Source organism: Ceratotherium simum, chromosome 16 (assembly GCF_057802395.1).
Source record: "Ceratotherium simum simum isolate JZ-2026a chromosome 16, ASM5780239v1, whole genome shotgun sequence".
NCBI lineage: Eukaryota > Metazoa > Chordata > Mammalia > Perissodactyla > Rhinocerotidae > Ceratotherium > Ceratotherium simum.
The window spans coordinates 13,191,865-13,219,336 of NC_141915.1; the positions used below are offsets into that span (position 1 = coordinate 13,191,865).

Below are 27,472 nucleotides of genomic sequence, written 5' to 3' on the forward strand. Positions count from 1 at the left end.
TCCAAAAAGGCGAGGGGGCTGTGCGGGGGCCGAGGGAGCGCCGCAGGGGCCCGGCCTAGGATTTTGAAGGGATAGTCCAGGCCCCACAGGCCCACGTGCCCTCCACGTTCTCGTGTCGTGACCCTCTCGTCCACCCCTGTGCCTGCGGTGGCGTAACACGTCATTGTGATGTCATTCCTTACCCTGTGACGTAACCCAGAGGCGTGACTGTTGGGGACCGCTGGGCTGCGGGGCCTCAGGCCTCCTTGGGCCCGTTACACTCGCGGAATGGCCGCACCCGATCGGGGAAAGCCCTCTTCGCCCCGGGTGGAGACCGCCCGCTACCAGGAGACGTCGACGGTCCGCGTGGAGACCTCGTCCCACCGCGTGGAGACCTCCTCGCGGCAGGTGCGGACGTCTTCCCGGCAGGTGGAGACCTCCCTGCGCCACAGCGAGCGGCCCTCCCCCTCCTCCGCCTCCCCTGGGAAGCGGCTCCCGCGCCTCCTCGAGGTGTCCTCCCAGCACGTGGAGACCTCCTCGCAGCGCACGGAAACGTCCTCCCGCCACGTCAGGGCCTCGTCCCTGCGAGTGGAGACGTCTCTGCACCGCGTGGAGAGCCCGCTCCGGCGGGACAGGCCGGCCGCCCGCCAGAATGTAAAAATGGCCCCATGAAACACTTCCCAGAGGCCACGAAAGGGCCGTGGCCCGTAGCCAGGACAGAATTGCCTCCAGTGTGCAGCCAGCCGGCTGCCAAGTGGACCAGTCATCTTTGGTGTCATAGAAACAGCCCATGAATCAGTGTCAGAAAGAGCCAAGCTGCGGTTTCGGGACTCAGCTAGCACTTATTGACCGTGCTGCACCTTGGACCACACTGCCTTTCACCCAGTGAACTATTTTAACTTGAAGCCAGCACAAAAAGTTTTCAGGCCCATGATACTATATTAAAGTGGGTTGATGGACAAAGAGGCTGTTTCAACCTCTGAGCCAGGTGAGTTTTGGATTCATAGTCCGTGAATGACGACCTTCACTGCTTCAGACTTAGAGACAGAGGGCAAACTGAAATCATGACCAGTGGAATGATTATATGCCTGCTAAAAATCTGAAAACAGACTTTCATTCATGCATTAATTCATTGGCCTTTGTTTATGTTTCACAATAATCGGTTATCTTCCTTTGCTAAGCCCTTGTATATGGTACCCCCCCACACACACTTTTTAACATAGGCCAAATTTAGTTAAAAATGAAAATTGAAGGTAAACAACAACATCAACAGTCAAGCATAATCTTAGAAGGGAAACCTGACCTGAGGTTTAAGAAGGTGGAGGGAAGGAGTATTTATTGAGAACCCACTCCGTGCCAGGTGTTATTCTAGCACTTGAGCTATAGCAGTGAACCAGGCAGGAGACAGGGTCCTGGCCCTCAAAGAGCTTATGCTCTGATGAAGAGGCAGACAGCAAATGACAGAAAAAGACCGTTTGCTATTGTGATTAGCACTATGAAGGAAATAAATGGGTAGTGTGATAGAGAATGGAGGTAAGGGGGTTCTTTAGATAAGATGGTCAGGGAGGGCCTTGCTGATTAGGCAACATTTGATCTCAGATTTGTATGGATGAAAAGTGAGCCGTGCAAAGATCTGGGGAGACTGCATTCTAGGCAGAGGGAACAGCAAGTGCCAAGGGGGGATGGGAGCAAGCTTGGAATGTTCAACGAACAGAAAGACCCGTGTGGCTGGAGCTTAGTGAGGGAGAGGATGGTATGGAAGGGAAGATGTTAGAGAAGTAGACAGGGGCCAATTCATAGAGGTCTTGTAAGCTACAGTAGGTTTTATTCTAAGGTCAATGGGAAGACATTGGAGGGTTTTCAGCAGAGGAGTGACATGATGCAATTTACATTTTTAAAATATCCTGGCTTCTGAGTGTAGGATATAGGATAGTTCTTGACTGGGGGTGATTTTGTCCCTTAGGGGACATTTAGCAATATCTAGAGACATTTTGGTTGTCACAATTTGTGGAGGGGTGGTGCTACTGGCATCTAGTGTGTAGAGACCAGGGATGATGCTAAACATTCTACAGTGTACAAGACAGCTCCCCTCCTCCAAACAAAGGGGCCTAAGTTTGGACTAACATACTAACAGACTTAGTCCAAAATGTCAATAGTGTGAGGTTGAGAAACGCTGATGTAGGAAATGGGAACTACTTAGGCAGCTAATGCCGTGGTCCAGTAAGAGGAAAGTGGCTCACACTAGGGTGGAAGAAGTGGAGCTGAAGAAGAGAGGGCAGATTAGGGATGTGTTTTGGAGGCAGGGCTGACATGACTGGTGGATACGACGGTGAGGGGAAGAGGAATAGAAGAATCAAGGGTGACTTGACTTGGGCAGTTTGGTGTATGGTAGTGCCATTTACTGGGATGAGAAATACCAGGGAAAGATCAGGTTTAGGAGGGAAAATCAGTTCAGTGTTGGCCATGTTGAGTTTGGGATGCCTATAAAATACCCAAGTGGAGACACTGAGTGGTGGTTGAATGCAAGAGGTTGGCTACCATGAGAGAGGTGAGGATTGAAAATGTAAAATGTGGGGTCGTCAGTACATAGATGGTATTTAAAGCCATGGGACTGAGTGACAGTCATCTGCCGGTCTGTCTTGCTCATTTTATGAATGAATTTGAGATCTTGTTCTTCAGGGAGCACCAGCTGGCTGAACACCTCATCCCTCTCTTTCACCCCACAGGGCCTGGATTGACCTACCTAATTTTGCCTTGCCTATAGTCCTTTGGCAGCCACCAATAAGGGAGAAAGTTTGAACTAAAATGTCAGACAAATGCTTTAGAAAATGTGCCTTTCACAGGCAACATTACTTTGCTCCTGGGAAGAAGGTCTTAAAACAAAGATTTAAAAGTTCATGTTTTTTGGGGAGTTTTTTTAGGGAGGCATGCATGGATATTAATGTGTAGTCCTAGTCCTGGGTTCTCCTGGGATGACTGAAGAACCACTGAATTATCTGTAATAGTGGTTCTCAACTGGGGGCAGTTTTGCCCCACGGGTAACACTTGGCAATGTCTGGTGATGTTTTTGTCACAACTGTGGGGGTTGGATACTACTGGTATCTAATGGGTAGAGGCCAGGGATGCCATTAAACATCTTAAAATGCACAGGTCATCCCCACACCCCACCTCCGACAACAAAGAATCATTTGGCCCAATGTCATTTGGCCCAATCATTTGGCCCAAATGTCAATAGTCCCAAGGCTGAAAAACCCTGAAGTTTCTGGCAACTTAGAAAGTTAGAGTGGTCCTTTGGGGGAAGCACCCCACTTCGTAGCAGGGTTTGCTAGGGGAAAGGGTTAGAAGCAGTGTCCTCTGTCAGATGTCAGGGCAGGAGCTCTCAGAGGAGAGGGATGTGTTGCTTTTTGAGGAGACCTTACATTCCTGCTTTCAATAGTTTATGTGATATTTGTCGGAGGAGGAAAGGAGGTCCCATTTAGCAGAATGTGAATGACCTTGATTCTGAGGGACCTCATGGAGAGGTAGAGTACTTGCTATTGCCAGGCGCTGTGCTGAGTCATTACCCACTTGCTTCGTTTAATGACAGGGGAGTGCGCTGGGCTGCCCAGTAGAATAGGGGCTCAGGCCAGGGGACTGTTCTAAAGCCCCAGAGTCTGCCCTCATGCTTCTGCCTCATAAAACTTCTGCTATAGACTAATAATTAGACTTTGGAATTTTAGTCTTTGGTGAGCTTACTAATTTTTTTTAACGTGACAGACCATGTGCATTATATATGAACACTCTTAATCAGTGTTTTTTTTGTTGTTTTTTTTTGTGAGGAGATCAGCCCTGTGCTAACATCCGCCAATCCTCCTCTTTTTTTTGCTGAGGAAGACGGCCCTGGGCTAACATCTGTGCCCATCTTCCTCCACTTTATATGGGACACCGCCACAGCATGGCTTGCCAAGCAGTGTGTCGGTGCGCGCCCGGGATCCGAACCAGCGAACCCCGGGCCGCCGCAGCGGAGCGCGCGCACTTAACCGCTTGCGCCACCGGGCCGGCCCCTTAATCAGTGTTTTTTAAATGAACAAAGTAGTCGCTTTTCTTCAACAATGTTCCATGTTAATGTTTTTATTACAAAAGTGATATGTGCTTAAGTAACAAATGAAATAATTCAAGGATGTGTAAAGAAAAATTTAATAATTTGTCATCATTGCCATTTCCATCCTCTGGAAATAGTTAATGTCAGCAACCTGGTATGTATCCTTCCAGACTTTTCTGCATTAACTGCTTCTAACCCCCTTGTTAGTAGTACCTAGAAGACTGGTGGGAAGATTACTGTGAAAAAGCCAAAGACTTGGTTTCTAGATGATTGGGTCTCTTGGAAGGATACAGGATTCTGGTGGCTTCTTTCCTTTTGTTATACTTGTTTGATAAGAGTTTTACCTAGGTTTCTTCCTCCCAATTTCCTTATCCATGTTTCAAAGCTGAAAGCCAAAGAGGTGTACACAGGGCAAGAAAGTGTCAAAAATGACAAGACGTGAAGGAAAGGGATGTGACAAGATATTTGTTGTATATACTGTTTTCTACATCAGTTTCCACAGCTTTAAAATGATCCTGTATGTTAAAGAAACTTACATCTGTCATAATTTTTAATGTACGTGCTGCTTATTATAAGTGTGTGCTACCCATGCTGTGTGTCATCATCCTCCCCACATTGTCCGCTCTTGGAAGCTCCAAAGGAGCACGGGTGCTTTTGTGTCTGTGACATGGTACATAATGCTGGGCCCAGTATGTGCACAATAAGGAGCTAAGAGCAATGCTGACCGTCCATTCCCAGCCAAGAAAGCCTTTAACGGCTCCATCTACTAATCCCATAGATTTATTGAGCTAGTTAATAGCTGTGAGTTGCCTTCAGTTGTTGCCAACCAGGTTAGTTTGAAAAACTAAATAAGTACAAGTCAGCACCTGTCGTTCTCCTCACAATCCATTCATTTATATATAAACTGAGAGCAGCTTACAAAATTCAGCATATGTATTTGCTGTCAGTTGTGTTGAAAATACTTGAAATGGAAGAATGCCATTAATAGAATACTCTTTCCCCAGATCACATGAGCCATGGGAAGAATCAAGAGCCTAGCCAGCGAGGTATGTGGCTCAAGTCCTCATCTAGATCTCCCAGGGATCCAGATAACTGCTCCATTCTTGCTGTTGCTCCTATCCCAGTATGGCTAGTACAAGTACCAAGCCCTGGGTACTTGACCCAGCCTCTGGGGGGTTCCTCCTGTTTTATGGGTTCCACATGCTATTAGGCTAGAGAAAGAGTTCACTGTTTGAAAACTTTTTTTTTTTCAAAACAGTTGATCTTCATGGTACAAATGGAAAAACTGAAGTCCATAGAAGCCAAAAGTAATTTGACCAGGAGCAGAGGTTCTGGCGACCATTATTCACTGCCTCCCGGGATGGTTTCTTTGATGACCAAATAAAGGTAGGTATAGTGAGTGTCCTTAAGTTTAATTTACAGTGAGCATAGTGGATAATACCAAAAATAGAAAAGGAAGACAGACAGAAGTAACAAACATTTATATGGAATTCCACAGAGCACTCTCATTCCTATGAGACTCCAAAAACACATCGTTACTATTTTGAAGCTCTGTTATTAGGTGTATAAACATTTAGCATCAGCATGTCTTTTTGATAAATTGACCCCTTTGTCATTATGAAATGACCTTCTTTATCCCTGGTAATATTATTTGCTCTGAAATCCATTTTATTTGATATTAATATAGCTGCTCCAGCTTTCTTTTGATTATTGTTAGGATGGTGCATCTTTTTCCACTCTTTTACTTTCAACCTATTCGTATCTTTATATTAAAGTGGATTTGTTGGAAGTATTATATAGTTGGATCTTGTTTTTTTTTAATCCAACCTAATAATTTCTGCCTTTTAATTGGGATGTTTAGACAATTTATATTTTCTGTGATTGTTGATATGGTTGGTTTTAAATCTGCTGTCTAGCTGTTTGGTTTCTGTTTGTTCCCTTTGGTCTTTGTTCTATTTTCTTCCTTTTTTCTTTTAGATTAATTCAGTGTTTTTAATTATTCCATTTTATCTCCTTTGTTGGCTTATTTACTCTTTTTGTTTTATTTTAGTAGTTTCATTAGAGTTTATTTTTAACTTATCATATTCTACCTTCACATGATATTTTACTACTTGACATATAGTATAAGTACCGTATAAGAGTATACTTTCATTTTTCCCAGCCGTTTTGCTATTATTGCCATACCTTTTACTTATGCATATGTTATAAGTACATTGTTAGCATATTTGCTTTAAACAGTTGATTGTCTTTTAAAGAAATTTAAATAACTTTTAAAAGCTCTTTATATTTACTCACATAATTAGCAATTTTGGTGCTCTTCATTCCTTTGTGTAGATCCAGATTTCCATCTGGTAGCATTTTCCTTCTACTCAAAGGACTTCCTTAATTTTTTTTCTAGTGCAGGTTTGCTGGTGATGAATTCTTTCAGTTTTTATACATCCAATAGAGCCTTGATTTTGCCCTCATTTTTGAAATACATTTTTTCTGGGTAAAGAATTCTTATTTTCTTTTTCATCCAGTACTTTAGAATTGTTATTTCACTGCCTTCTGACTTGCATTATTTCCAACAAGAAATCTACTCTGTGGTAGTCTTTGTTCCTCTCTACAAAGACTTCTGTATGACTTCTTTTAATATCTTCTGTTTATCATTAGTTCTAAGCAGTTAGATTATGATGTGCCTTTGTCTAGTTTTTTTCATATTTCTTGTACTTGGGGTTCATTGTGGTTTTTGGATCTGTGGTTTTATAGTTTTGATCAAGTTTGAAAATTTTTTGGCTCTTACTCCTTGAAATATTTTTTCTGCTACGCTATCCTCATGGATTCCAGTTAAGAGTGTATTAGACCACTTGATGCTGTCCCACAGCTCACTGATGTTGTTCTGTGTTTTTTTTAGTCTTTTTTCTCTGTATTTCACTGGATAGTTTCTATTGCTATGTCTTCAAGTTCACTTATCTTTTATTTGCAATGTTTACTCTGTCATAAATACCATCCAGTGTGTTTTTTAATCTCAGTCCTCTCTAGTAGTTCAATTTAGGTCTTTGTCATCTCTTCTGTATATTCTTTTTTGTATCTGTCTAACATGTTCAACCTTGGCTTGGTTTCTTGAACATATGCAATGTAGTTAAAATAACTGTTTTAATGTTTTTGTCTACTAATTGTATCATCTGTGTTATTTCTGGGTCAGTTTCTATTGATTGATGTTCTTTCCTCATTATGGGTTGTATTTTCCTGCCTCTTCGCATGTCTGGTAATTTTTGTTTGCATGCCAGACATTGTGAATTTTACCTTGTTGAGTGTTGGATATTTTTGTATTCTTTTAAATATTCTTGAGCTTTATTCCAGGACTCCTTTAAGTTACTTGGAAACAATTTTATCCTTTTTGGGTCTTGCTTTTAATCTTTGTTCGGGGGGGTTCAGAGTAGCATTAAATCAAGTGCTAGTTTTTTCCCACTACTGAGGCAAAACCTTCTGAGTACTACCTGATATCCTCTGAATTATGAGGTTTTCCACCCTGGCTGGTAGGATCAGGCACAATTCTCAGCTCTGTGTGAGCTTCAGGGTTTATTCCCTCTCTGTTCAGGTGTTTCTTTTCCTGCCCTCACATGCATGTGGTGATCAGTACTCAGCTGAACACTCACAGGAACCTCTGCTGTCTCCAGTCCTCTCTCCGTGAAGCTCTCTCATTTTTGGTACACTGCCCTGTGAATTATAGCTGCCTTAAACTCTCCAGACTCCTAGCTCTGTTTTCTCAACTCAAGGAGACTGCTGGGCTCTGCCAGGCTTCCCCATTCCTACTGCAGCCTCAAAGCTTTCTCCAGGCAGTAAGCTGGGGCAGTTGTAGGGCTCACTTTTGTCTGTTTTTTTAGTTATCTCAGAAAGAGGGGTAAATCTGATCCCTGTTACCTCACCCTGGCAGGAAGCCTTCTCATTATTTAATATAAGTTTTGTTGAAGATTAACTTTATAATTTAGTCTTTAAATAACAGAATATTCAGATGGGACTGTGACTGAATGTGTGGAGTAGTTATCATAGCCCAGAGATGGAGAATGTGACATCTCCCAGTGAGGGATACAATGACTGTTGGGACTCGGTGTCCCTTTTTGGGGGAGAGGGTAATAGCATCTTTCTTTCTCTGGAGAATAGTTGCATTGTGTTAGATAGAAACAACTTTTTTTTTTCTTTTGGTATGGAAGTTCATTAGCCAATACAATGGGCTGTGGCAGGTATGTTTTTTATCCCTTGACTCCAAATCCTGCTTGTAATATTCTACTTTGTGGCTGAGGCTGACTCCAGAGACCACATTTCCGCTTTGCCACCTGGCCCCATGTTGTGCTCTGCCCATAAGGGGCACTAGAGGGAGCCTTCAAGGCTGGACAAGGGGGACAGGACTTCTTCCTGTCTGCTTTCTGTGGGCTTCCTGCCTCCTTGTGGTTCCTGTGAACATTGTACCGGGAACACTTCACCCTGACAGCAGCAGGGCCTTCTCTTAGCAGCAGCTGAATCTACTTTGAAATTTTCTTCTTCTTTTTTTTTTTTTTTCCTGGTGAGGAAGATTGGCCCTGAGCGAACATCTGTGCCAGTCTTCCTCTGTTTTGTATGTGGGATGCCCCACAGCATGGCTTGATGAGCGGTATGTAGGTCCATGCCCGGGATCCGAACCCACGAACCCTGGGCCACCAAAGCGGAACGTGTGAACTTAACCACTATGCCACCAGGCCAACCCCTACTTTGCAATTTTCTAATGTTTGAAGAACTAGCTTTGTTACATCCCACTTCAGAATACCAGTAACAGCCAGCTGGCACTCCTTCTCAGAGATCTGAGTTTCAGCTCTAAGGGTTCCCTCCTCTAAGTTTCTAGGTTTTAATAATTCCAATCTCTTCCTTTTCTTGTCTGCCAGTGAGGCAGAGCATCTTTCTTTCTTTCTTTCTTTCTTTCTCTCTTTCTTTCTCTCTTTCTTTCTCTCTTTCTTTCTCTCTTTCTTTCTCTCTTTCTTTCTCTCTTTCTTTCTCTCTTTCTCTCTCTCTTTCTCTCTTTCTTTCTCTCTTTCTCTCTCTCTCTCTTTCTCTCTCTCTCTCTCTCTCTTTCTCTCTCTCTCTCTTTCTTTCTTTCGAGGAAGATTAGCCCTGAGCTAACATCCATTGCCAATCCTCATCTTTTTTATGCTGAGGAAGATTGGCCCTGGGCTAACATCTGTGCCCATCTTCCTCTACTTTATATGGACGCCTGCCACAGCATGGCTTGATAAGGAGTGCATAGGTCCACGCCCGGGATCCAGTCCTGCGAACCCCAGGCTGCTAAAGTGGAGCATGCGAAAGCAACCACTATGCCACCGGGCCGGCCCCTGGAGCATCTTTCTGTATGCTCAGGTTTCCGTTCCTGAGATTGCCTGTTGATATCTTGTGCTCATTTGTCTTCTTTCTTGTCTTTTTCTTCTTGATTTTTATGAGACTTTGAAATATTCTGAATACAAATTTTCATTTGCATTGCAAGCATATTCTCAAAGTTTGTTGCTTGCTCCCTTTTTTAACTTTTAATTATTTTTTCAAGTTTCAAAAGACAGCTACTCAACTACCAGGTGCCAGGTACTCAGGGAAAGTAAGCAGTCTGTGGCCTTTGTCTTACTTGGTTCCCTTCTCTGGTTTCATTTCATAATAGCAGCAATGTGTTTTTGTCTTAAAAAGCTGACCCACTGGGAGTGCTATCCTGATGGTTTTTGAGTTTCTAGTCAAAACCATTAAAGTCTGGTGAAATCAATTTAGTGGGTCACAATCAGCATTTTTAATGTAATAGAATAGAACAAAAAATATCAGTGTATCACACTGTTAAGGAAGAAAAGAAAGAAAGAAAAAGAAAAGAAAGGAAGGAAAGAGGAGAGGGGGAGGGAAGACAAGGAAAGAAAAGCTTCAGACATTTAGTTAGAACCCTATGTCAAAGTTTTTATTACAATCTTGTGGCAAGGGAATAGGCTTCTATTTTTCCTGGCCAATTCAACAAGCACCTATTGGTAAGGACATTTCATAAGAAAAGAGAATGATTAGATAATCATTGTTAGACTGGATACAAGAAAAAAAATTTTGGTTAAGGATTATTAGATTTATTGAAAGACAATTAAAGGCTACTGAGTCCCCCCCGAGGTTAACGTTAGCCGAGTGCATAGGACAGGCTGCTCAGCAGAGATCTTAGTCCCATTAAAATTCCTCAGAAAATTGCTTAAGCATTTTATCGGAAATATAATTAATTCCCAAGAAGAGGTTTGTGGATTATATTCCCAAAATGTGCCTGACCCAGCCCAGGTAGGGTACAATTTTTTTCTTTTACAGTATGAAGATGTGTTTCATGAAAATTTGTGTTTCAGTCCATATGTACTATATCTTGACGTAAACTGTATTTTTTGCACTTCATCATTGTCAAAGAGGGTTGAAAAACACTGTGCAATTCTTTAGAGCTGAGATCTGATCAGGGCCTTGGTAATTCCAGGAGTCTCTAAAGCTGCACTTGTCTGTAGGAAACCTCTATCTTTGCAAACACCTAGGGGAAGTTCTCCTAGATACCTTCACAAACTTACATGCGTATCTGTTAGACTCAGAGGGCTGATCAGAGCTTTGTCTGCTTTTTCCCTGATAATGAGATTTCCCTGATAAAAAGCAGGTCTGCTTTTTCCCTGATAATGAGATTTCATTTGCAAAAGTGTCCTGATACTATAATAAAATCTTTGAAAATTATCAATCTAGTCTAATGCCTTTGTTTTACTTAATGAGGAAAATGAGGCCCAGAGTGAGAGCACCTTGCCAGTCACACAGATTTGGCCCACCTGCAATGGCTCTACCCCCACCAGTCTATCAGAATGGCAAAGATTTCGCACTGGAAACTCATGCATTTGGTTGTCGGTGGCCTGTCCACATTCCCCTATAAAGATGCCTGGAGAGAGGGCTTAAGTAATTAAATTGCTCTTTAGTGTATCTTCATTGATCAGATTCCTTTACCAGATCCAGGGCCACCTCATCCGTTAGACATGACAGGTTGTAACCCTAGGGGCTGTGAACTCTGTAAGGGCCTACGAAAGTGGTTGAGGCTTGGAAAAATTCATTGGCTTCAAAATGTAAAAAGAAAACAACAACATTGAAATTAATAAATGCCAATGTGGACAAATTGTAATATGCATGATATGATATGGATCAGGACCTCTAAAAATAAGGACGTCTAAGACCTAGAAAGGTCTTAAAATGGCTCCACCAGGGTAACTACAAACTAATATCTGGGCTCTGGTTAGATGATGGGGTGGGGCCTTTGTCTAAAAGGGATAAGACTGATAGATTTAGCACAGCATTTGGCCAGGGGCAGCCTAGAGATGTTTCCTTTGTTTTCTTTTTTCCCTCCTGTGACCAGACAACGCATTTCTTCCCGTTGACTGAGAAACTAGACCTTGGATAAGTGAATTCACCTCTCTGGGCCTCACGGCCCCACTGTGAAATGAGATGTTTGGAGTAATCTCTAGGTCTGTGATTCCCAAAGTGAAGAATGCAGACAGTGCTGATGTGCAAGATGATTTTACAAGGTGTGTAAACATTTTCTATTTTGATAGTAAAATATTTATTTCAATTTGTATTGGGAAAAAATACAACTAGCCTTCAAACTTGTTATTTCATCAATATTTTGCTTAGGCTATAGTGGGCATTTAAAAATGTTTACGTGAATTGATGTAAAGAAAAAATAATCTAATTGCATAAACAGTGGGTGTGGCCCAAGGTATGAAGGCACACTGACTGGAGTTTGGAAACTAGGGTACGAATTTAGTCCACTAAGTGAGTGTGTTGTGAACTCCGGGAGAAAACCTGGGGCTGTGACATCAATTTAGTGGATTGTAATCAGCATTTTTCTTATTAATGAAATGAAAATAGAAAAATGTAGATTATATCAGTGTTCACACATAGCAAAGGTAAGACTTGGTTTGTGAAACTTGTGTACTGTCACAGTGTAAAATATATTAATATTGGGAGTCACTGTCAAAAAAGTTGAAGAAGAGTGCCTATCTGAGGTCTCTTCCCGCTCTAGTGCTCCCTCTGAGTCCGTGACCATCGTTAAGTTTGTGCCATGACAGGCAGTGGACAGCAGAGGTCAGGCAGTCCCTGCACAGCAGCACATGCTGATCCTTAGAGGAGCAGAACCTCAGGGGAATGCCAAGCAGGACAGAGAGGCCTGAGGCCAGGCCTGAGGTGGCAGTTGTTAACAGAAAACCCAGCTCATTTGCCTTCAGGGTGACCACTTCTGAGAGAGACCAAGGGCTCCGCATGCACCCTGGTCCTCCCCTGCGGAGAGGCACTCTCCAGTTGGCATTGTGGGAGCTCCTTCCCGCTCGCTATCCCCAGATTGGATTCTGGTCTCTGAACTTTCAGAACACCCTGGGGATGCTTCAGGGGTCTAGTTTGTCTCAGACTAAGGTCCTGTGATTCAGGACTGTGCCCTAGCCATGTTCATCTGGAAGATCAAAGTGTCTTCTTGTGACATGCCCACATTGATTTAGGGAGGCCTCTCGTCTACCACATTCCCTCCCAAAAGGAGCTTTGGTATCTAAGAGCAGTGAGCACTGCATTGAGCACTCACTCTCCCCCAGGCGCTGTTGGAAGCCCTCTGCGTGTGCTAACTCATGCATTCCTCACCTCTGGATGAGGTCGGTCCGGACTCGGGGGCATAAAGAGGTGAAGTGACTTACCCGGGGTCAGCAGCTGGAAGCAGCAGAGCCAAGATGCAAACCCAGGCTGGCTCCAGAGCTTGTGCTTCTAACCACTGGCTTCTGCTGGCACGAGAGGAGTAGATATCTACTCCCTATGTGTTGTGTCTATTTCAGAGGATAGTGAGTGCAGTGTGATTGAAGCTGGGTATCTGAGGATTACTGTAAATATTCAATAAGAGTACCTTTCGACTTTGTTATGAAAAGAAGTTAATTTTGTCAGTTTGCTGTTTTCCTATTTAACCTGAAAGGTGACTCAAGGATCACAAGGATTTATGAGCTTGTTTTACAGAACAAAAGGAATGCCTTCAAGGATCACCAGATAACCAGCACCCAGCTACCAGTGATGCCCAGAAGTCAGTTTGCCCGGGGGCTTATCGGAAGTGAAAGAAACACGGAATACCCCTTTGTTTCTCTGAAACTCCTCCTGCCAAGCCCCTTAGCTCTACAAAACCCCCTGCTCTCTTCTCTTATTAAGGCAGATTTGAGAGAACCTATCCTGCGTCTTCTCATTTTGACCAATTCAAATAAACCTTTCTCCGTCTCCAAGCACCAATGTCTCAGTGATTGGCTTGCTGTGCATTGGGCACACGAACTTGAGATTCAGAGGTTCGGTATCACGTTCAGGAGAAGTCCTAGAGGCCATCAGACGAGCAGGGGATGTTCAAGCCCCAGACAGGAAGACAAGGTGAACACTGCTTCCTCCTATTATCTGAAGGAAGAGGAAGCCTCAAGAGCAGAACTAGAATTAAAGATGAAAAGCTACAAGGAGATGCGTTTGGGCTCAAAAGAAGAAAGAATTTTTAAAATGTAATTACTATAAGATCTATGGACAAACATAGATAGCCCAGCCCCATTGAAATCCCAACTCTATGCCATGTCTGTGTCAGATCTCCAAGGACAACTTTCCACCAGTTGAGCCAGTCCCGGGATGGACTAGGCTGCCTCCTGCCGCACAGTGCTAAGCACTGTCTCCTGGAGCAAGGACGGAGGGCTGGACAACCACCTGGGAGGAGATGCCTGTTGGACGGGAGGGCCTGGAAGGTCCCAGAAAGCCTGAGGTTTGAGGGTGGTGAGAAGAAGAAAAAAGTGGGAGGGCCACTTTGTCGTATATGTCGTGGTGTAAATGAATGAATGGATGAGTGGTCAAGATGAGTTTCAGGACCTCAGTAGTGTGGGCTCAGACAGACTGCCAGTGCACTCGCTGCCTCAGTCTTGCAGGATTTGCTGGCGCTGAGCCAAGGTCATTGGCAGGCTCATGGGTGAGAAGCTGGGGGAGGCCTGCGTGGACTCTTGCTCTTACCCTGGCCCTCTGATGTTCCTGCTGCCAGTAAAATCACGCTTGTCCTCAAGACCCTGCTCCATTCCCACCTCCCCAAGAAGGCTTGGCCAGTCATCTGCCCCCCAACCCCGGAGCCCAGCCCACTTCATGGGTGTTCTCACTCCCCACCACTGCCATCTCTTTTTACAGGACCCCTGTGATTGCTCCTTGAATTATTCCTCGTTGTTCACTCCTGTCTCTGCCATGATATTGAAAGCACATCAAGGGCAGGGATTGTCATAAAGCCTCTTTGTGTTCAGTAACTGTGTGCGGGCCGAATGAACAAGGTTCGGTTTGTCTGGACACAGGCATGGTCACTGAATGTTCTCAGCCCCTGTAAGGCAGGGCACCCCCTGGCAGTAAGCAGGGCAGGCGCATGGGGCGTAGCTTCTCCAGGGCATGATTAAGGGCACATTTGGAAAGCCAGACAGGCTTTGAATAGGGACAGGACTGTTTGGTGACACATGCTTACTCGTATACTAAGTGATCTTTTCCCCTTCTCCTTTTCATTCACCCGTGATTTACTGTTGCCACTCAGGGCCGGCTTCTGTGTGGCCACTAGGAGCTAAGGGAAGACATAGAACTGGTTGATTCAAGTTCAGAATCAGATCTGTGCCTACTACAGGGGTAGGCCAGGAGGGGTGACCCCACAATTCCTCCTCCTTTGCCTTCAGTCTTATAAATTGCCTTCACCCTGTGGTGCTCCAGCTGGGAGTCCAGATTTTAGTGGGCTTAAACAGACTGCTGTGCTTGCAAATAGCAAGACACTTCAGAGCCTGCAAATCACTTTATCCCTTTTCTTAAATGAGGACCCGACTCCGCCATATCTGTTCTGGTTTGTCTCCTTGAGGTGTGACATTGGAGTGACTCAGCAGGCATCACCCAGACTCCCTGGGGCCACCAGAGTTACTGGCCAGGTGGGCAGGCTCAGCTAAGACTGTCTCCCCACCAGTCTGAGGTCTGAGGATTAGGCTTCATGGTTAGAGAGCTCCAGACAGGGTGCGGCAGGGCAGGTCTCTTGGGAAGACAGGAGTGTCTGTATGGCCAGCCCAGGAGTCAAGGACCACCATTCACCAGCAAGGGTGGGGCTGGCCGAGCATCCAGGCAGCTGTTTTATGTAATTTTTAGTTTTCATGTACAGATGGTTTTATTTTCTGCTTATTTGCATATATCATAAGGATCCTTGAATGTTATTATATGGTCTTCATATTTCCCATTTTTAAAAATATTCGCAGCGGCCATACTGTAGCATGTTGGACATAATGGATAGCACTGGAGTCATCATCTTTTGTGTACAAACCTATTATTTTTCTGTTGAATTATTTCCTTGTAACACATTCCCAGTAGTGGAATTACTACGTAAACAGGAATGAACATTTTAATAGCTCTGGAGCCGTGTTGCCCAATTTTTTCCCTAGAAGGCTGTGCTAATTTACAGGGCCACTGGCAGTGTGTTTAAGCTGGTTTTACCACAGCCTCAACAGCATGAGATGTTATTTCGTTAATGTGTGCTAATTTAGTAGGTGTAAAATGGCACGTCAGGCTGCCCTGCTGTGCCTTCCCCGATTACAACAAGGATGAGCATGTTCTAGGTGTGGTCTTCTCTGTGGTCCACTCCTGGTGATGGCCTCCCTGCCACGGGGTCAGGGGCACTGTGTCTCGGCCTGTCTCTCTCCACCTCTCTGCCTCTTGCTGACTGTGTGTCGTCCTTGCTCTCTCTCTAAGCCTGTCTGTCTGTCTCAGTCTTGCAGCTTCTGAATCCTGTCTTTTTCTGGTTTCTAACTGGGCAGGCACGTGGCTAGTTCATGGAGGCCCTGGGCAAGCCCTGACAAGCTACCGGCTAGACCAGACACTCAGACCACTGGCCTTTAAGGCCTCCCTCCCTGCTGAACTCAGACAGGGCCCTTCCTTCCATCAGGGACTCTTCAAGAGCCCCTTTCATCTCTGCAGGTGGCCTCATCTGGGCTGACTGTGCCAAAAAACGGCTGGGAGTGACCAGGCTGTCTCCCACTGACCACCTCCAGTGAAGTGTTCCAGGCTCTTCACCCTCAGGGCAACTCGCTAGACAGACCTGCATGTCCTGGCAGTTGGAAATGTGTGATCTGACAGAGCCAGTGAGTGGGGTCTCCACATCCAGATGTGTGGACAGCAGAGAGGCCCACAGTGGTGACAACAGAGGGGCCTGTCTTCCTGCTGCAAAGAGCTCCTTGCCTGAAATGGCAGAAAGAGCTCATCTTTCAGGCAGGAAACTCACTAGGCGCCAAGTGGATAGGGGGCACCCAGCACTCCATGGTGTGGCAGTGACGGAGCGGGGCTGGCGCACTGCCCCAATTCCAGTGGCATTGAGAATTCTTGGGCACTTGGGAACATTTCAGAAAGACTTTAGACAGGCAGCTGACCTCAAGGGAAGTCTGCGCAGATGCACTTGGTGAACTCCCGTGGCTGGCGGATTGCTAACTCCAGGCACTGGACCTGTTGCTGCTTGACACTGAGGCGGGTGGGCGTTGAGAGTTTGGGTCTCTGCAGTCTCCTCTCAGACCCCAGGGATGGTCCCAGTGCATAAAAATCAGAGATTGTAAAAGTCAGACAGGAACTCAGACGTCAAGTTCTACCCTCTCATTTTATTTAACATTTTTAACACTCAGCGCTTTTAAAAAATATTATTATACAAGTAATACATGCCCATTCTAAAATATTTGGAAAATACAGAAAACAGTGAATAAGAAAATACAGCCCTATAAATTCACCAAAGATAACTACTGTTTTACTTCCATCTCAAGCTTTTTTCCTATGGTCGTATATATTTTTATTATTGCTGAGATCATACAGTATATGAGATTTTGTATCTGCTTTATTCACTTTGTTAGATTATAAGCATTTTCAACATGAGGAAATGTTCTTTTTTTTTTTTTTTGAGGAAGATTGGCCCTGAGCTAACATCTGTTGCCAATCTTCCTCTTTTTCTTTTTTCTCCCCATAGCCCCAGTACTTAGTTGTATATCCTAGTTGTAGGTCCTTCTAGTTCTTCTGTGTGGGACGCCACCACAGCATGGCTTGATGAGTGGTGAGTAGGTCCGCACCTAGGATCCGAATCGGCACACCCCAGGCCACCGAAGCGGAATGCGCAAACTTCACCGCTACGCCACCGGGCCGGCCCCTGAAATATTCTTTATAAACACTGCTTAAGAGTGTTTTGAGTGGACACACAGTAAATATGTTTTCAGTTTTCAGGAGTGCAAAACACACTCAAGTAAACATCTTTTAAATATAAATCTTTCTCCACAATTTGATTTTTCCCTTAGGTTAGGTTCTGACTCATAGGGTATAAACATGTTTTAAGATTTTGCATATGTATTTCTATTTTGCTCTCCAAAAACGTTGAACTAACGCATGCCCACCTCACCACAAACTACACCAAGAAATATCATTTTAAAAAACATTTACTGATTTGAAAAGCGGGAAGTCTATTGCTTCCTTTTAATAGGTAAACTGAGACTTGCTGAGGAAAAGGAACATGCCTGGGCTCCCTCTGGGAGGGTGTTGTCTCATTCCATCCTCACAAGAACCTGCAACTGTGGTGGAGGATCTAAAGCACACAGATTAAGTAACCCGCCCAGGCTCGCACTCAGGTCATAACACGGGGAGCCAGAGTGTGGTCACACGGGGTCAGACCCCAGAGCCCTTGGTACTTTACCTCTCTTCTACAGCTACTGTTCCCAGATTGGATGCTGAAAGGTGGTTTGGGGCCAAGACTTGAAGGAGCTCGGAGTTTGGATTTACCCTTTGGACAGAGAGACACCATTAATGGGTTCTTAAGCATCAAGACTGTGTTTTACAAAGATGTTTCTGGTGGACTGTCTGAGGGAGGCCAGTCAGGGAGATGTGACATACAGATAATGTGAACAAGGAAGAGGACTGCACAGACACAAGTGTGTGTGGTTGTGGGCTGTGGGCCGAGGCAGTCGGGAACATTAGGGGTCTGGGGAGGCCTCCCACCGTGCCCTTTTCACTGGGCAAGGGCCATTTTTATCTGCTACACGTCAGGCAAAACCTGTGCCAACTGCCAAAGGCTCCACCTCAAATGTAGCAAATAAGAGAGAGGACGGTATGGATTACGTTATATTTAAAACAAGCCCACACAATGCCTGTAATTTTTTATTCTGACTCCGTAATTATAGCTCAAGACCAGTCAGATCATAGTTATCCCCACACCGACCTGCTGTTGGGACACATTGAATTAAAGGCTTTGCTGCTCCTCAAGATTCTATTTTGGATGCCGAGCACTGGCAGGTAACGGGCCTTTCACAAGGCCCGTCTTGTTGGAGCCCCTCCCAGGGCAGCCTGCACGAAGGCCGAGTCAGCACTGGGCTTTCGAGAAGACCACCGATGCTTGTGAGCAATTGGGATGCCTGCAGCTTTGCCCAACCTGAGCCTCAGGCCAGAGCCAGGGGCCTGGAGTGCGAAGGGGAGCGCCATCCTTGGAACAGGCCAGCCTCCTTTGGTCAGGCGGATCTCAGAGCCTCTGCACTCCAGAAGATTCCTGAATGCTGCTCTCCCCACGACCCAACCAGGTTCCCAGAGTGAGATAGGCCAAGCCCTGGCTGTTGGGCTCAGTTGTCACAGAGAGACTGGCATTGCCCAAAGGGACCTAGTTGAGAAAGGAGGAGAAAAAGAAAACCGAAGGAGCCAGACTTACACAGACGGCCCCTGTGATTAATCAGGCCTGGGCCAGTGAAGGCCCCTCAGTGGGCTGCACCCCCTCCCCGTCCTGGGATCCACCAGAGAACACCACCTCTCAGCCCCACGAAGACACCCTGGACAGAGCAGGAGTGGGATTGGGTCCCTGCTCGCAGACCTGGAGCACCACTGCCCCTTCCTCCATGTACCCTCCCACGCCGGTCCTGCCTCGCAGTAGCCCTGGCGGGGTGATAGAATAGCTCCCATTTATTGATAAACTGCAGGACTGGGCTCTGTCGGAGTCCCTTCACATGCGTCGTCTCGTTTACTCACATCATCCCTGCCAAGTAGGTGTGACTTGTGTTATAATTTCCACTTCAGGCATGAGGAAATGGAGGTCAGGGAGGTAAAGTGTAGGGCTCAAGGCCACCCAGCTCCATAGGTGGGAGCTGGAACCCAGTTATCAAACGCCCCCAGACCACACAGCTCATCCATAGGCAGCTGGCCTGAAACCACCAGTCCTGGCTGCTGCTTCGTGGTCCAACGTCCGTGGGCAACTCGCTAAGCACAGGGACCTAAGAAAGCCCGATCCCAGTACCTGTCTCTTAGCACAACTCTCTTGCTGCTCACGGCTCCCCTTGCCTCAGCCCCAGGACAAACCAGCCAGCTCCCTGCACAGACCCTTGCTCTCCTGTCCCCACAGAGAACAGGTGGTTCCCTCCTCCAACCTCTGATGCATCTTGCACACACTTCTGTTTTAACATTTAGGACATTGTTGTCGCCATGCACATCACTCTCCTGCTAGACTTCGCAGGGCAGGGCCTGTGTCCTGTCTCTTTGTTACTCATTTGATACCTACTCATAGTAGGTGCTTACTGTTTGTTGCAAGAAAAAAAGGAGAGTCTGAAAAACTATTCATCCTTCAAAACTCTACTTAGAATAGATCCTGGGAATCTTTTCTTGATTCACACAGACTGAGTTAACCCCTCCCCTCCTATACATCTGTAGGACTGTTTACTTGGGTACACCCTCGTGGGGAGTGACAGAACCCGGTCCTCCCCTGTGACCCCCTCTCTAGCACAGACCAGGCACCTAGCGGGGGTTGGTGAATGTAGAACTGAATTGCTCTAGTGGGGGTTGGTAAATGTAGAACTGAATTGCTCTTTGCTTCAGAGGCCCAGATTAAGAGCACCATGACCTGAACCAGCCAGCTACCCATGTCACCAGGCTGAAACCACCATGGGCTGGCATGCCAGGGATGTTTGCTGAGGAAGGGAATACTGAAATAAATCCTAACTTTAAAAAAGAAACACACCCAATAGGTATTCTATTTATATGAAATTCAGCTCCGTTTTTAGGTAGCTGCCCTCCTGCCTCACCTCCCCAAGGTGGGCCCTGCCCTCCCACAGGTCCCCTCCACACCCCACCCAGTAATCATGGCCCTACCTGCCCCCATCCCCTCCTGTGTTTGCTCTCTGGGGTTTCCTTCGATTGCAGGGTGTGAGCTCCCAGGTGCCCCAGAGGCCCGTCTCATGCCTGGCTCCAGGCTCCCTCCCTCCCTTCCTCCCTGACCTGCTCTTCTAATCCCGGAGTTCCCAGAAGCAGGCCGGGAGTCAGGACCAATGGCCCTAGGGGTGGGGTGGAGGAGGGGCAGGGCAGGGAGTCAGTCTGTGACTGGGTGGCCCCTTAACTGATCCAGAGCAGGGCAGAGTCATGGCTGGGTGCACAGGAGCCAGGCCCTGTCCTTCCCAGGTCTCTGTCAAGCCAGCAGGCCCACTCCCTAGTTCAGACACAGTGTGGGGTCGGAATGGGGCACAGTGAAAAGAACGGGGCTTTGGCGTCAGGCTCGGGTCCTGGTCCTGGCTCCAGCATTTCAACAACCTTTCTCCCTCCCTAACCTCTCCCAGACTCAGCCCTTCACTGGCCAAACAGAGATGCCTGCTGCACTCCCTGCTCAGAGTCCGGCAGGGGGGCTGTGTGAAAGCCAGCAGGGTAAGAAATTCGCGTGGGAGAACAGCAGCCCGATGCTTCCTGCATGCTCATCAAGGCTCAAGCTCCAGGCCATGCAGCCCTGGTTCTCTGAGCCCCCTTCCCTAGTTTCACGGCTCACCCTCACCTCCTCTGTCAGCTCCCTTGACCCAGAGTCTCACTGTGGCCAAGGGAGCACCCTGCTCTCTGGCAAGGTTCCTGCTCCTCATGGAGGGCCAATTGGGTGAGGGGTGTCAGGGGACCCTCAACATCCTGGCAGCTACTTCTAGCCTCTGGCCAGGTTCTGGGAAGAGACCAGGGCAGGCCTGAGGCGGGGGCTGGGCCTCCCTCACAGCTCAGCGCTCAGGCAGGCACCCGACTGACCACAGCTGCGGTTTCCAGAGAGCCAGGCCTCCCACCGCAGAGACAGTAAACTGAGAAGCCCTGTAGCTATAAATGTGAAGTGGCGAACCGCGGGACACCACCGCAGCCCCACAGTGGGCAGGAGCCTGCCCCTCCAGCCCCCCTGCAAGCTGCGGGGCTGCTCAACAAGCCTCTAAACAGCCCAGACCTGCACAGGATCTCCACTCCGGGCTCTGAGCAGGGCCGCTGGGTGGCCTCTGGAGGGAGGTCCCAGGTACAGTGCAGGGCCCTGCTGGGGGCGGGGCAGGCAGGACACTACACAGCACTTTATATGCCAACAGTCAGTGCTGCCAGTCTAGCCTCACAAGCACCATCTTGTTTTATGTAGACTTACCCAAGAGGACTGGGGGCCCCATAATCTTTTTGGAGCTTCGTGCTTGTCAAGATCTTACTCCTGCCTTGGGTGGGGAGGCTGTCTCAGGCACAGTCAGGGTGACCTTGGGGTGGACTCATGTGGTCCTGACAGACATCCTCACAGGCACTGCAAAAAAGGAGACCCCTGGGAGTGACAGCAATGGCTGGCAATATAAGAGCAGCCCCCTTCACCCAATGCCTGCTGTGTGCCCAGCCCAGAGCTCTCAGAACCTGGGAAGGGTTATTGTGCCCATTTCACAAGTGAGGGGCCGCTCCCAGGGAGGAGTGTCCAGAGCTCCGCTGTGCCTCTGGTCTCCCACCACTCACACACTTCCGGCCCGGGTGGGAGTGCAGTGCGAGGTGAGGAGCAGGGGGCCATGTAGAAGGGTCTGGGGAAGTAGAGAAAGGGAAGGAAGGTCCCTCTTTCTCTGTCCTCTCAGAGCCTACCAAGGAAAGGCCTCTCCTCCCTTACTCCACTGGACAGTCTGTCCCCTGGCACAGGCCCCTCCTCTCAGGCTAGGGAACTAGCAGGAAAGGTAAGGTCACCCTCAGCTTGTCTGCCACCTGCCCACAGGAGAGCTCAGAGATGAGCCCTTGCGTGCCTGGAGAGGCCCCACAAGGTGGGACTGTCCTGAGCAGTAGCTCTTCAATGTCCCTTGGCTGCAGCCCCTCAGGAAGGATGGAGATGGACGCTGAGGAATTGCCATCAGCCAAGGCAGAGGCCCTCCCCGGAGACAGTGAGGGGGAGCTCTGGGCTGGGTGCTGGGGAACAGACACAACGAGGGGCCTCTGGACATGCAGGCCCAACAGTCACCCAGCCAGGGAGGTCACTGGGGCCTGGCCCCCTACTGGCAGCCCATCCCCACCCACTGTGAGTGAGGCGGTTTAGCTTCCCAAGTCCACTAATATGAAAAATAAAAAACAGGCTGGGCAAAGGTTTACTACAAAAACATTTAGTATTTCTTATTTATAGGAAACTTTAAAACTTTACAGGAAGACACAAAAGAAAGTTTTAATATATGGAGGAACATCATTTTGTTGTGCAGGATGAATATCATAAAGATATTATTTCTCATATAACCTATTCTGATTCATTGATTCATCCAATATTTATTGAGTGCCTACTATATACCAAGTGTGTTCTAGGCACAGGGGATCAGGAGTGAACAAAACAGACCAAAGTGCCTGCCCTCGTGGGGCTTACATTCTTAAAGATGGGGAGAGACAGACAGACAAAGGACTAAAGAAGTAATTACTTAGTATGTTGGAAGATGAGAAGTGCAATAGAGAAAAATCAAGGACAGTATAGAGAGTGTGGGGAGGGTGGAGAGTTATAATTTAAAATAGGCTGAGAAGTAATGTTTGAGCGAGATTTAAAGGAGGTGATGGAGCAAGAGTGTACTTTGCGTGCTCTGGGAGCTGCAAGGAGGCCAATGTGACTAGATCAGAGTGAGTCAGTGGTTCTCAGACATTCAGCATCGCCTGAAGATATTTTTCGTTGTCACAACTAGGACTAGGAGGTGAAGGGTTGCTGTTGGCATCTGGTGAGTAGAAGACAAGATGCTGCTGAATATTCCGCAGTGCACAGAGCAGCTCCCTCCAACAAAGAATTATTTGGCCTGAAATGCCAGTAGTGCTGAGGTCAAGAAACCGTGGACAGGGAGGGAGAGTAGTAGGAGAGATAGCCAGAGAGGTCAATGCCAACCAGGTTTTTTTTGGAACTAGAGAAGCTGACTCAGAAATTCTTATGGAAAAATATGTGAGAATAGCTAGGGGGGAAAGTTAAAAAGAAGAATAAATAGAGTAACTAGCTTTACCATGTCTTAACATATACTATAAATATTTCTATGACAGGCGACTAATTTCCTTAATATACAAAGAGTACTTACAAATGAATAAGAAAAGCCCTTTTAAAAAACTTTTGGGAAAAAGACGGAGTTTACCAAAAAAAGATACACAAATGGATTATAAATATGTGAAAAAATGTTCAACATTACTTGCAGTTTAAAGAAATGAAAATGAAAATCATGAGATAGCATTTTTCTACTATCAGATTAGCAACAGTTGAGAAGTTTGATTATACACAGAGTTGCTAAGGATGTATGAGAATATGGTCTCATGCACAGTTCTTGAGAATATATATTGGCACAGCCTCTTTGGAAAGCAATTTGGCAATATTTGTCCCAGATTTAAATACACATACCCTTTTATCCAGCATACCATTCTAGGAAAGTAGTCTCCTCTCATTCACAAAGATGTAAGTACAGACATATTTATTACAGTATTAGCAAAAGACCCAAATGCCGTCAACAGGGGACTTGTTTATTATATGGTACGTACTTATAATGGAATACCATGCCACTTTTAAAAAGACTGAGGCTTACTCCTAGGCACACATCCAAGAGAAATGAAAACATATGTCCACAAAAAGACTTGTACAGAGAATTTTATAAGAGCTTTATTCATAATAGGCCCAAACTGGAACAACCCAACTGTCCATCAAAGGAGAATAAACAAATCGTGGCATGTTCATACAATGGAATGCTACTTAGCAACGATAATAAAAGGAATGAATGGATACACACAACAACAGGAATGAATTTCAAAAGCATTTTGTTAAGCAAAATAAACCAGACACAAGAGTATGTTCTGTGTGATTCCATTTAGAGGAGGTTCAGCAGGGAAAACTAACCCATGGTGACAGAAGTCAGAACAGCAACAGCGGTCGCCTAGAGAAGGTGCGGATTACTGGAAGGGGCAGGAGAACTCTCAGGGGGAAGGAAGTGGAAATGGGGTGTTGCTTACACGGTGTATGCAGTTGTTCAAATCATTTATCTTAAGATCTGTGCAATTCACTGAATTTAATCTTACCTCAGTTTAAAAACAAAATTAACTAATGAATGAAAAAAAACTGGTCAAGCTTCACATCTCCTGAAATGGAATGATCTCCAAATAAATTAATGGGGGGGGGGTGGAAACAAGGGCAGAAAATGTGTATGGTATGCTCCCATATGCAGTAAAGAGGGTATATATCTGTTACGTAAGTTTGTATATGCGTGATGTTTCTGGGAAGACAGGTAAGAAACTGTCCCCTTCCTGGAGGGGGTGGAGGCCTCAGGGTCTGAAGCGAGAGGGACACGTCTCAGTACTGTTTTGTAGTGTTGGAATTTCTTTTACTGTGATCATGTTACCTTTTTAAATATAAAAACTAGTTAAAATTTCTTGATAGGATAACAGGGTGTTCTGAGATTGAATTTGGTAGCTGGAAGCAGGGACATAAAAGCTGCTCTAAAACTGCCAGCAGTGGGCGGCCTGTGTCTCTGAGGGTGGAAGTGGGTGTTTGGACAAGCAGATCAGGGAAGCCCCTGGAAGAGTTCCTGGGCAGGGAAGTGAGAACCTGAGTCCTGGCTCAGGACACCAAGGGAAATAAACTGAATATCTGATTGCATGGATTTCAGCCTGAAATGATGAGCTCTTTGTTGAAAAGGAGAAAAACCCATCCCGTGATGTGGAAGATTTATCTTGATGGGACTTTTATTTTTTTAGTGTGAAAAGAAGTTTCCCTGGTGGGTTGGGAGACAAGGTTTTACAAAGGCTGTGGGACTAAGAGGAGAGAGTACCTGGAAGAAGGAGTTCTGAGCGAAGAACAGGAGTGCCGGGTGTAGTTTTTAACCAGACAATCCAGCGTTTGGTCTTTATTTCCATAAACAAGAACATGGCGTGAAGGGTCTTACCAGAGAATATTCGTATTCATTTTGAGAACTGGACTCTGTGCCAGTGAGCTGATTCCCTGCCTGGAGTCCGGAGCAGAAGTCTCACTATCCGTAATGTTTGTTAGTGTGTGAGAGATGGTGCGGGGGAGAGAAGACTTCATTGTCCCAGGGAGATGCCCTGCTCGCGGGCCCTGCCAGAGGACGAGGCCCAGGTCTTTCCCTAAGGAAGTTCTTAGCTCCCAGGGGCAGGGAAGGATCCCAATTCCAGGATCAGAGGATAAGGAACCCCAGGGGCCTGACCTTTGGAATGCATAGGAATGACCTTTGTGGAGTCAAAGTCCCTGGCAAAACAGTTCAGAGAGCAATCCTGGTCAGGATTATGTGTTCAGCTAACCTTGGGCCCAAATGTCCGATCCAGATGCTAAGAAGAGAGAACTCAAGGGTCTTGGGTAGAACCTCTTTACGAAAATGTAAGAGGCAAAATATCTATGGGGAAAAGGTCTGAGAGGGCTTTCGGTAAGTGGCTAAGACCCAGATGGGGGCAGGAAGTGGGCCATGTAGTAGACTCCAAGCTGAGACAGCTTGGGGCCTGGGGGCAAGGGCTACATCTGGCCCAAGCAGATGAAGAGTCAGTTGGGGTAAGGGCATCCATGGCTCTGAGGAAAGGCCCTTAGAAATCCTCTGGTCCAGCCCCTTCCTGATGGAAACTGAGGCCCAGAGAGTGGACTGACTTGTTCAGTGTCAGATGTCAGGACTGAACTTGGTCCGTAACTCAGACTCTAGCCTCCCAATCCATTGGGTCTCCTGGGGGAGGCCTGGCCTTTGAGAAGTGGAGGCAGAGGTGAAATCCTTGACCAGACAACCACATACTCTATTCCTACCTAGGAATGTGTTTCTACTGAATTCCATGGAAAGGGAGCCACTCAAGTAGCTTGGAGTGAGGGCAGCCCTCTGAAAGGGTCATAATACCAGACCCTGTTCATCACCTTCCCAACAGCTCCCCATCTTTTTTCCTGCCAGAATCCAGATTTTGTAAGGGATGGAAATCTCCTGATTTCAGAAAACATAGGCCAATTCCCCAAGCCCAAAAGATGAGTCCTAACTAGTGTCATGGTATTCCAATGGTATTCCAATTCCCCTTTGTTAATGATTGGCCTAAGGGTGGGCATATGACCTAGTTCTGGCCAATAAGACATAAAGGGAAGACTGTATGGGGCTTCTGAGAAAGCATTTTCTTTCCTAATAAAAAGGAAAGCTGCAGTAGGCACTGTCACACCCCCACCTCGCACCTCTTTCTTCCTGCCTTCAATGCAGATGTATAGATAGTGTGAGGGTCTAGTGTGACAGTAAAGGCATGATACCCTTAGGATGGCAGAGTGGATGATAGAGCCCAGGTCCTTGGTGGCCTGAGTGAGCTGCTGGGCCAATGACAGCAACTGTCTACCTCCAGCCTTCTTGCTAAGTAGACATTAAATGCCTTATGGTTTAAGCTACTGTTAGCTGGGTTTTCTTTTACCTGCAGCCAAAAGCAATCCCGATTGGCACTGGCCATAAATGTTAGTGCAACTCCAGCCAACTTCAAGAGAAGTTGTTTAGAAACAGCCTTTGGTCAGCCTCCTTAGCTGTGGGATCTGCTCTCCTAAAGCCCCCACCCACCTTTCTTGTCAGCCCTCAACCAGATGGAGTCTGGTAGAGTCCTCCTCCCCCTCACCACACCCTCTCCCCACAGCCTGGCCAGTCCTGCTCAGCCTCCAGTGCCCACCTTGGATGACCTTCACTGACCACCAGGGGTGCATCTGATTGACCACACTGATGAATCATTTATTTGCCAGTCACATTTAGGGTGGCCTGCTCTGGGTCAGTCATAGTGCCAGCACTGAACCCAGCAGGCAGTGCATGTCCTCAGGGGCTGTCTGCTCAGACTGGTGGGGCAGACACATCCACAGCAGCGGTGTGGAGAGCCGTGGTAGAGGGGTGGGTCAGTTTACCTTGGTGGAGGGAGCAGGTAGCCGTTTTCATATTGCTCTCTCCAACCAAACGCTTTGCTTCTTCAGACAAAGACCAGCCCTGTCTGCCCCAACGTGTCTTGAGCCCACTCAGAGGAGGCTGCAGAAAGGGGCTCTTATTCGATGATCTTCCCTGAGCAGGCAGGGCCTTGGGCTGGGCTTGCTCCTGGCCATTCACCTGTCCCTACAGGCTGTGTAAGGCCAAGGGCCTTAATGGCTAA

General features: G+C 46.6%; 1 protein-coding gene across 1 annotated transcript; it reads left to right on the forward strand.

Annotated features, from left to right (window-relative positions):
* Positions 1–133: 133 nt before the first annotated feature.
* On the forward strand, positions 134–15,400 carry C16H17orf100 (chromosome 16 C17orf100 homolog). Its single transcript, XM_004433434.3, has 5 exons — positions 134–967; positions 5,065–5,106; positions 5,319–5,446; positions 11,448–11,616; positions 13,082–15,400. The coding sequence occupies exon 1, from the start codon at positions 268–270 to the stop codon at positions 649–651; it is 384 nt and encodes a 127-aa protein (XP_004433491.1). The 5' UTR covers positions 134–267; the 3' UTR covers positions 652–967; positions 5,065–5,106; positions 5,319–5,446; positions 11,448–11,616; positions 13,082–15,400.
* The last annotated feature ends 12,072 nt before the right edge of the window (positions 15,401–27,472 follow it).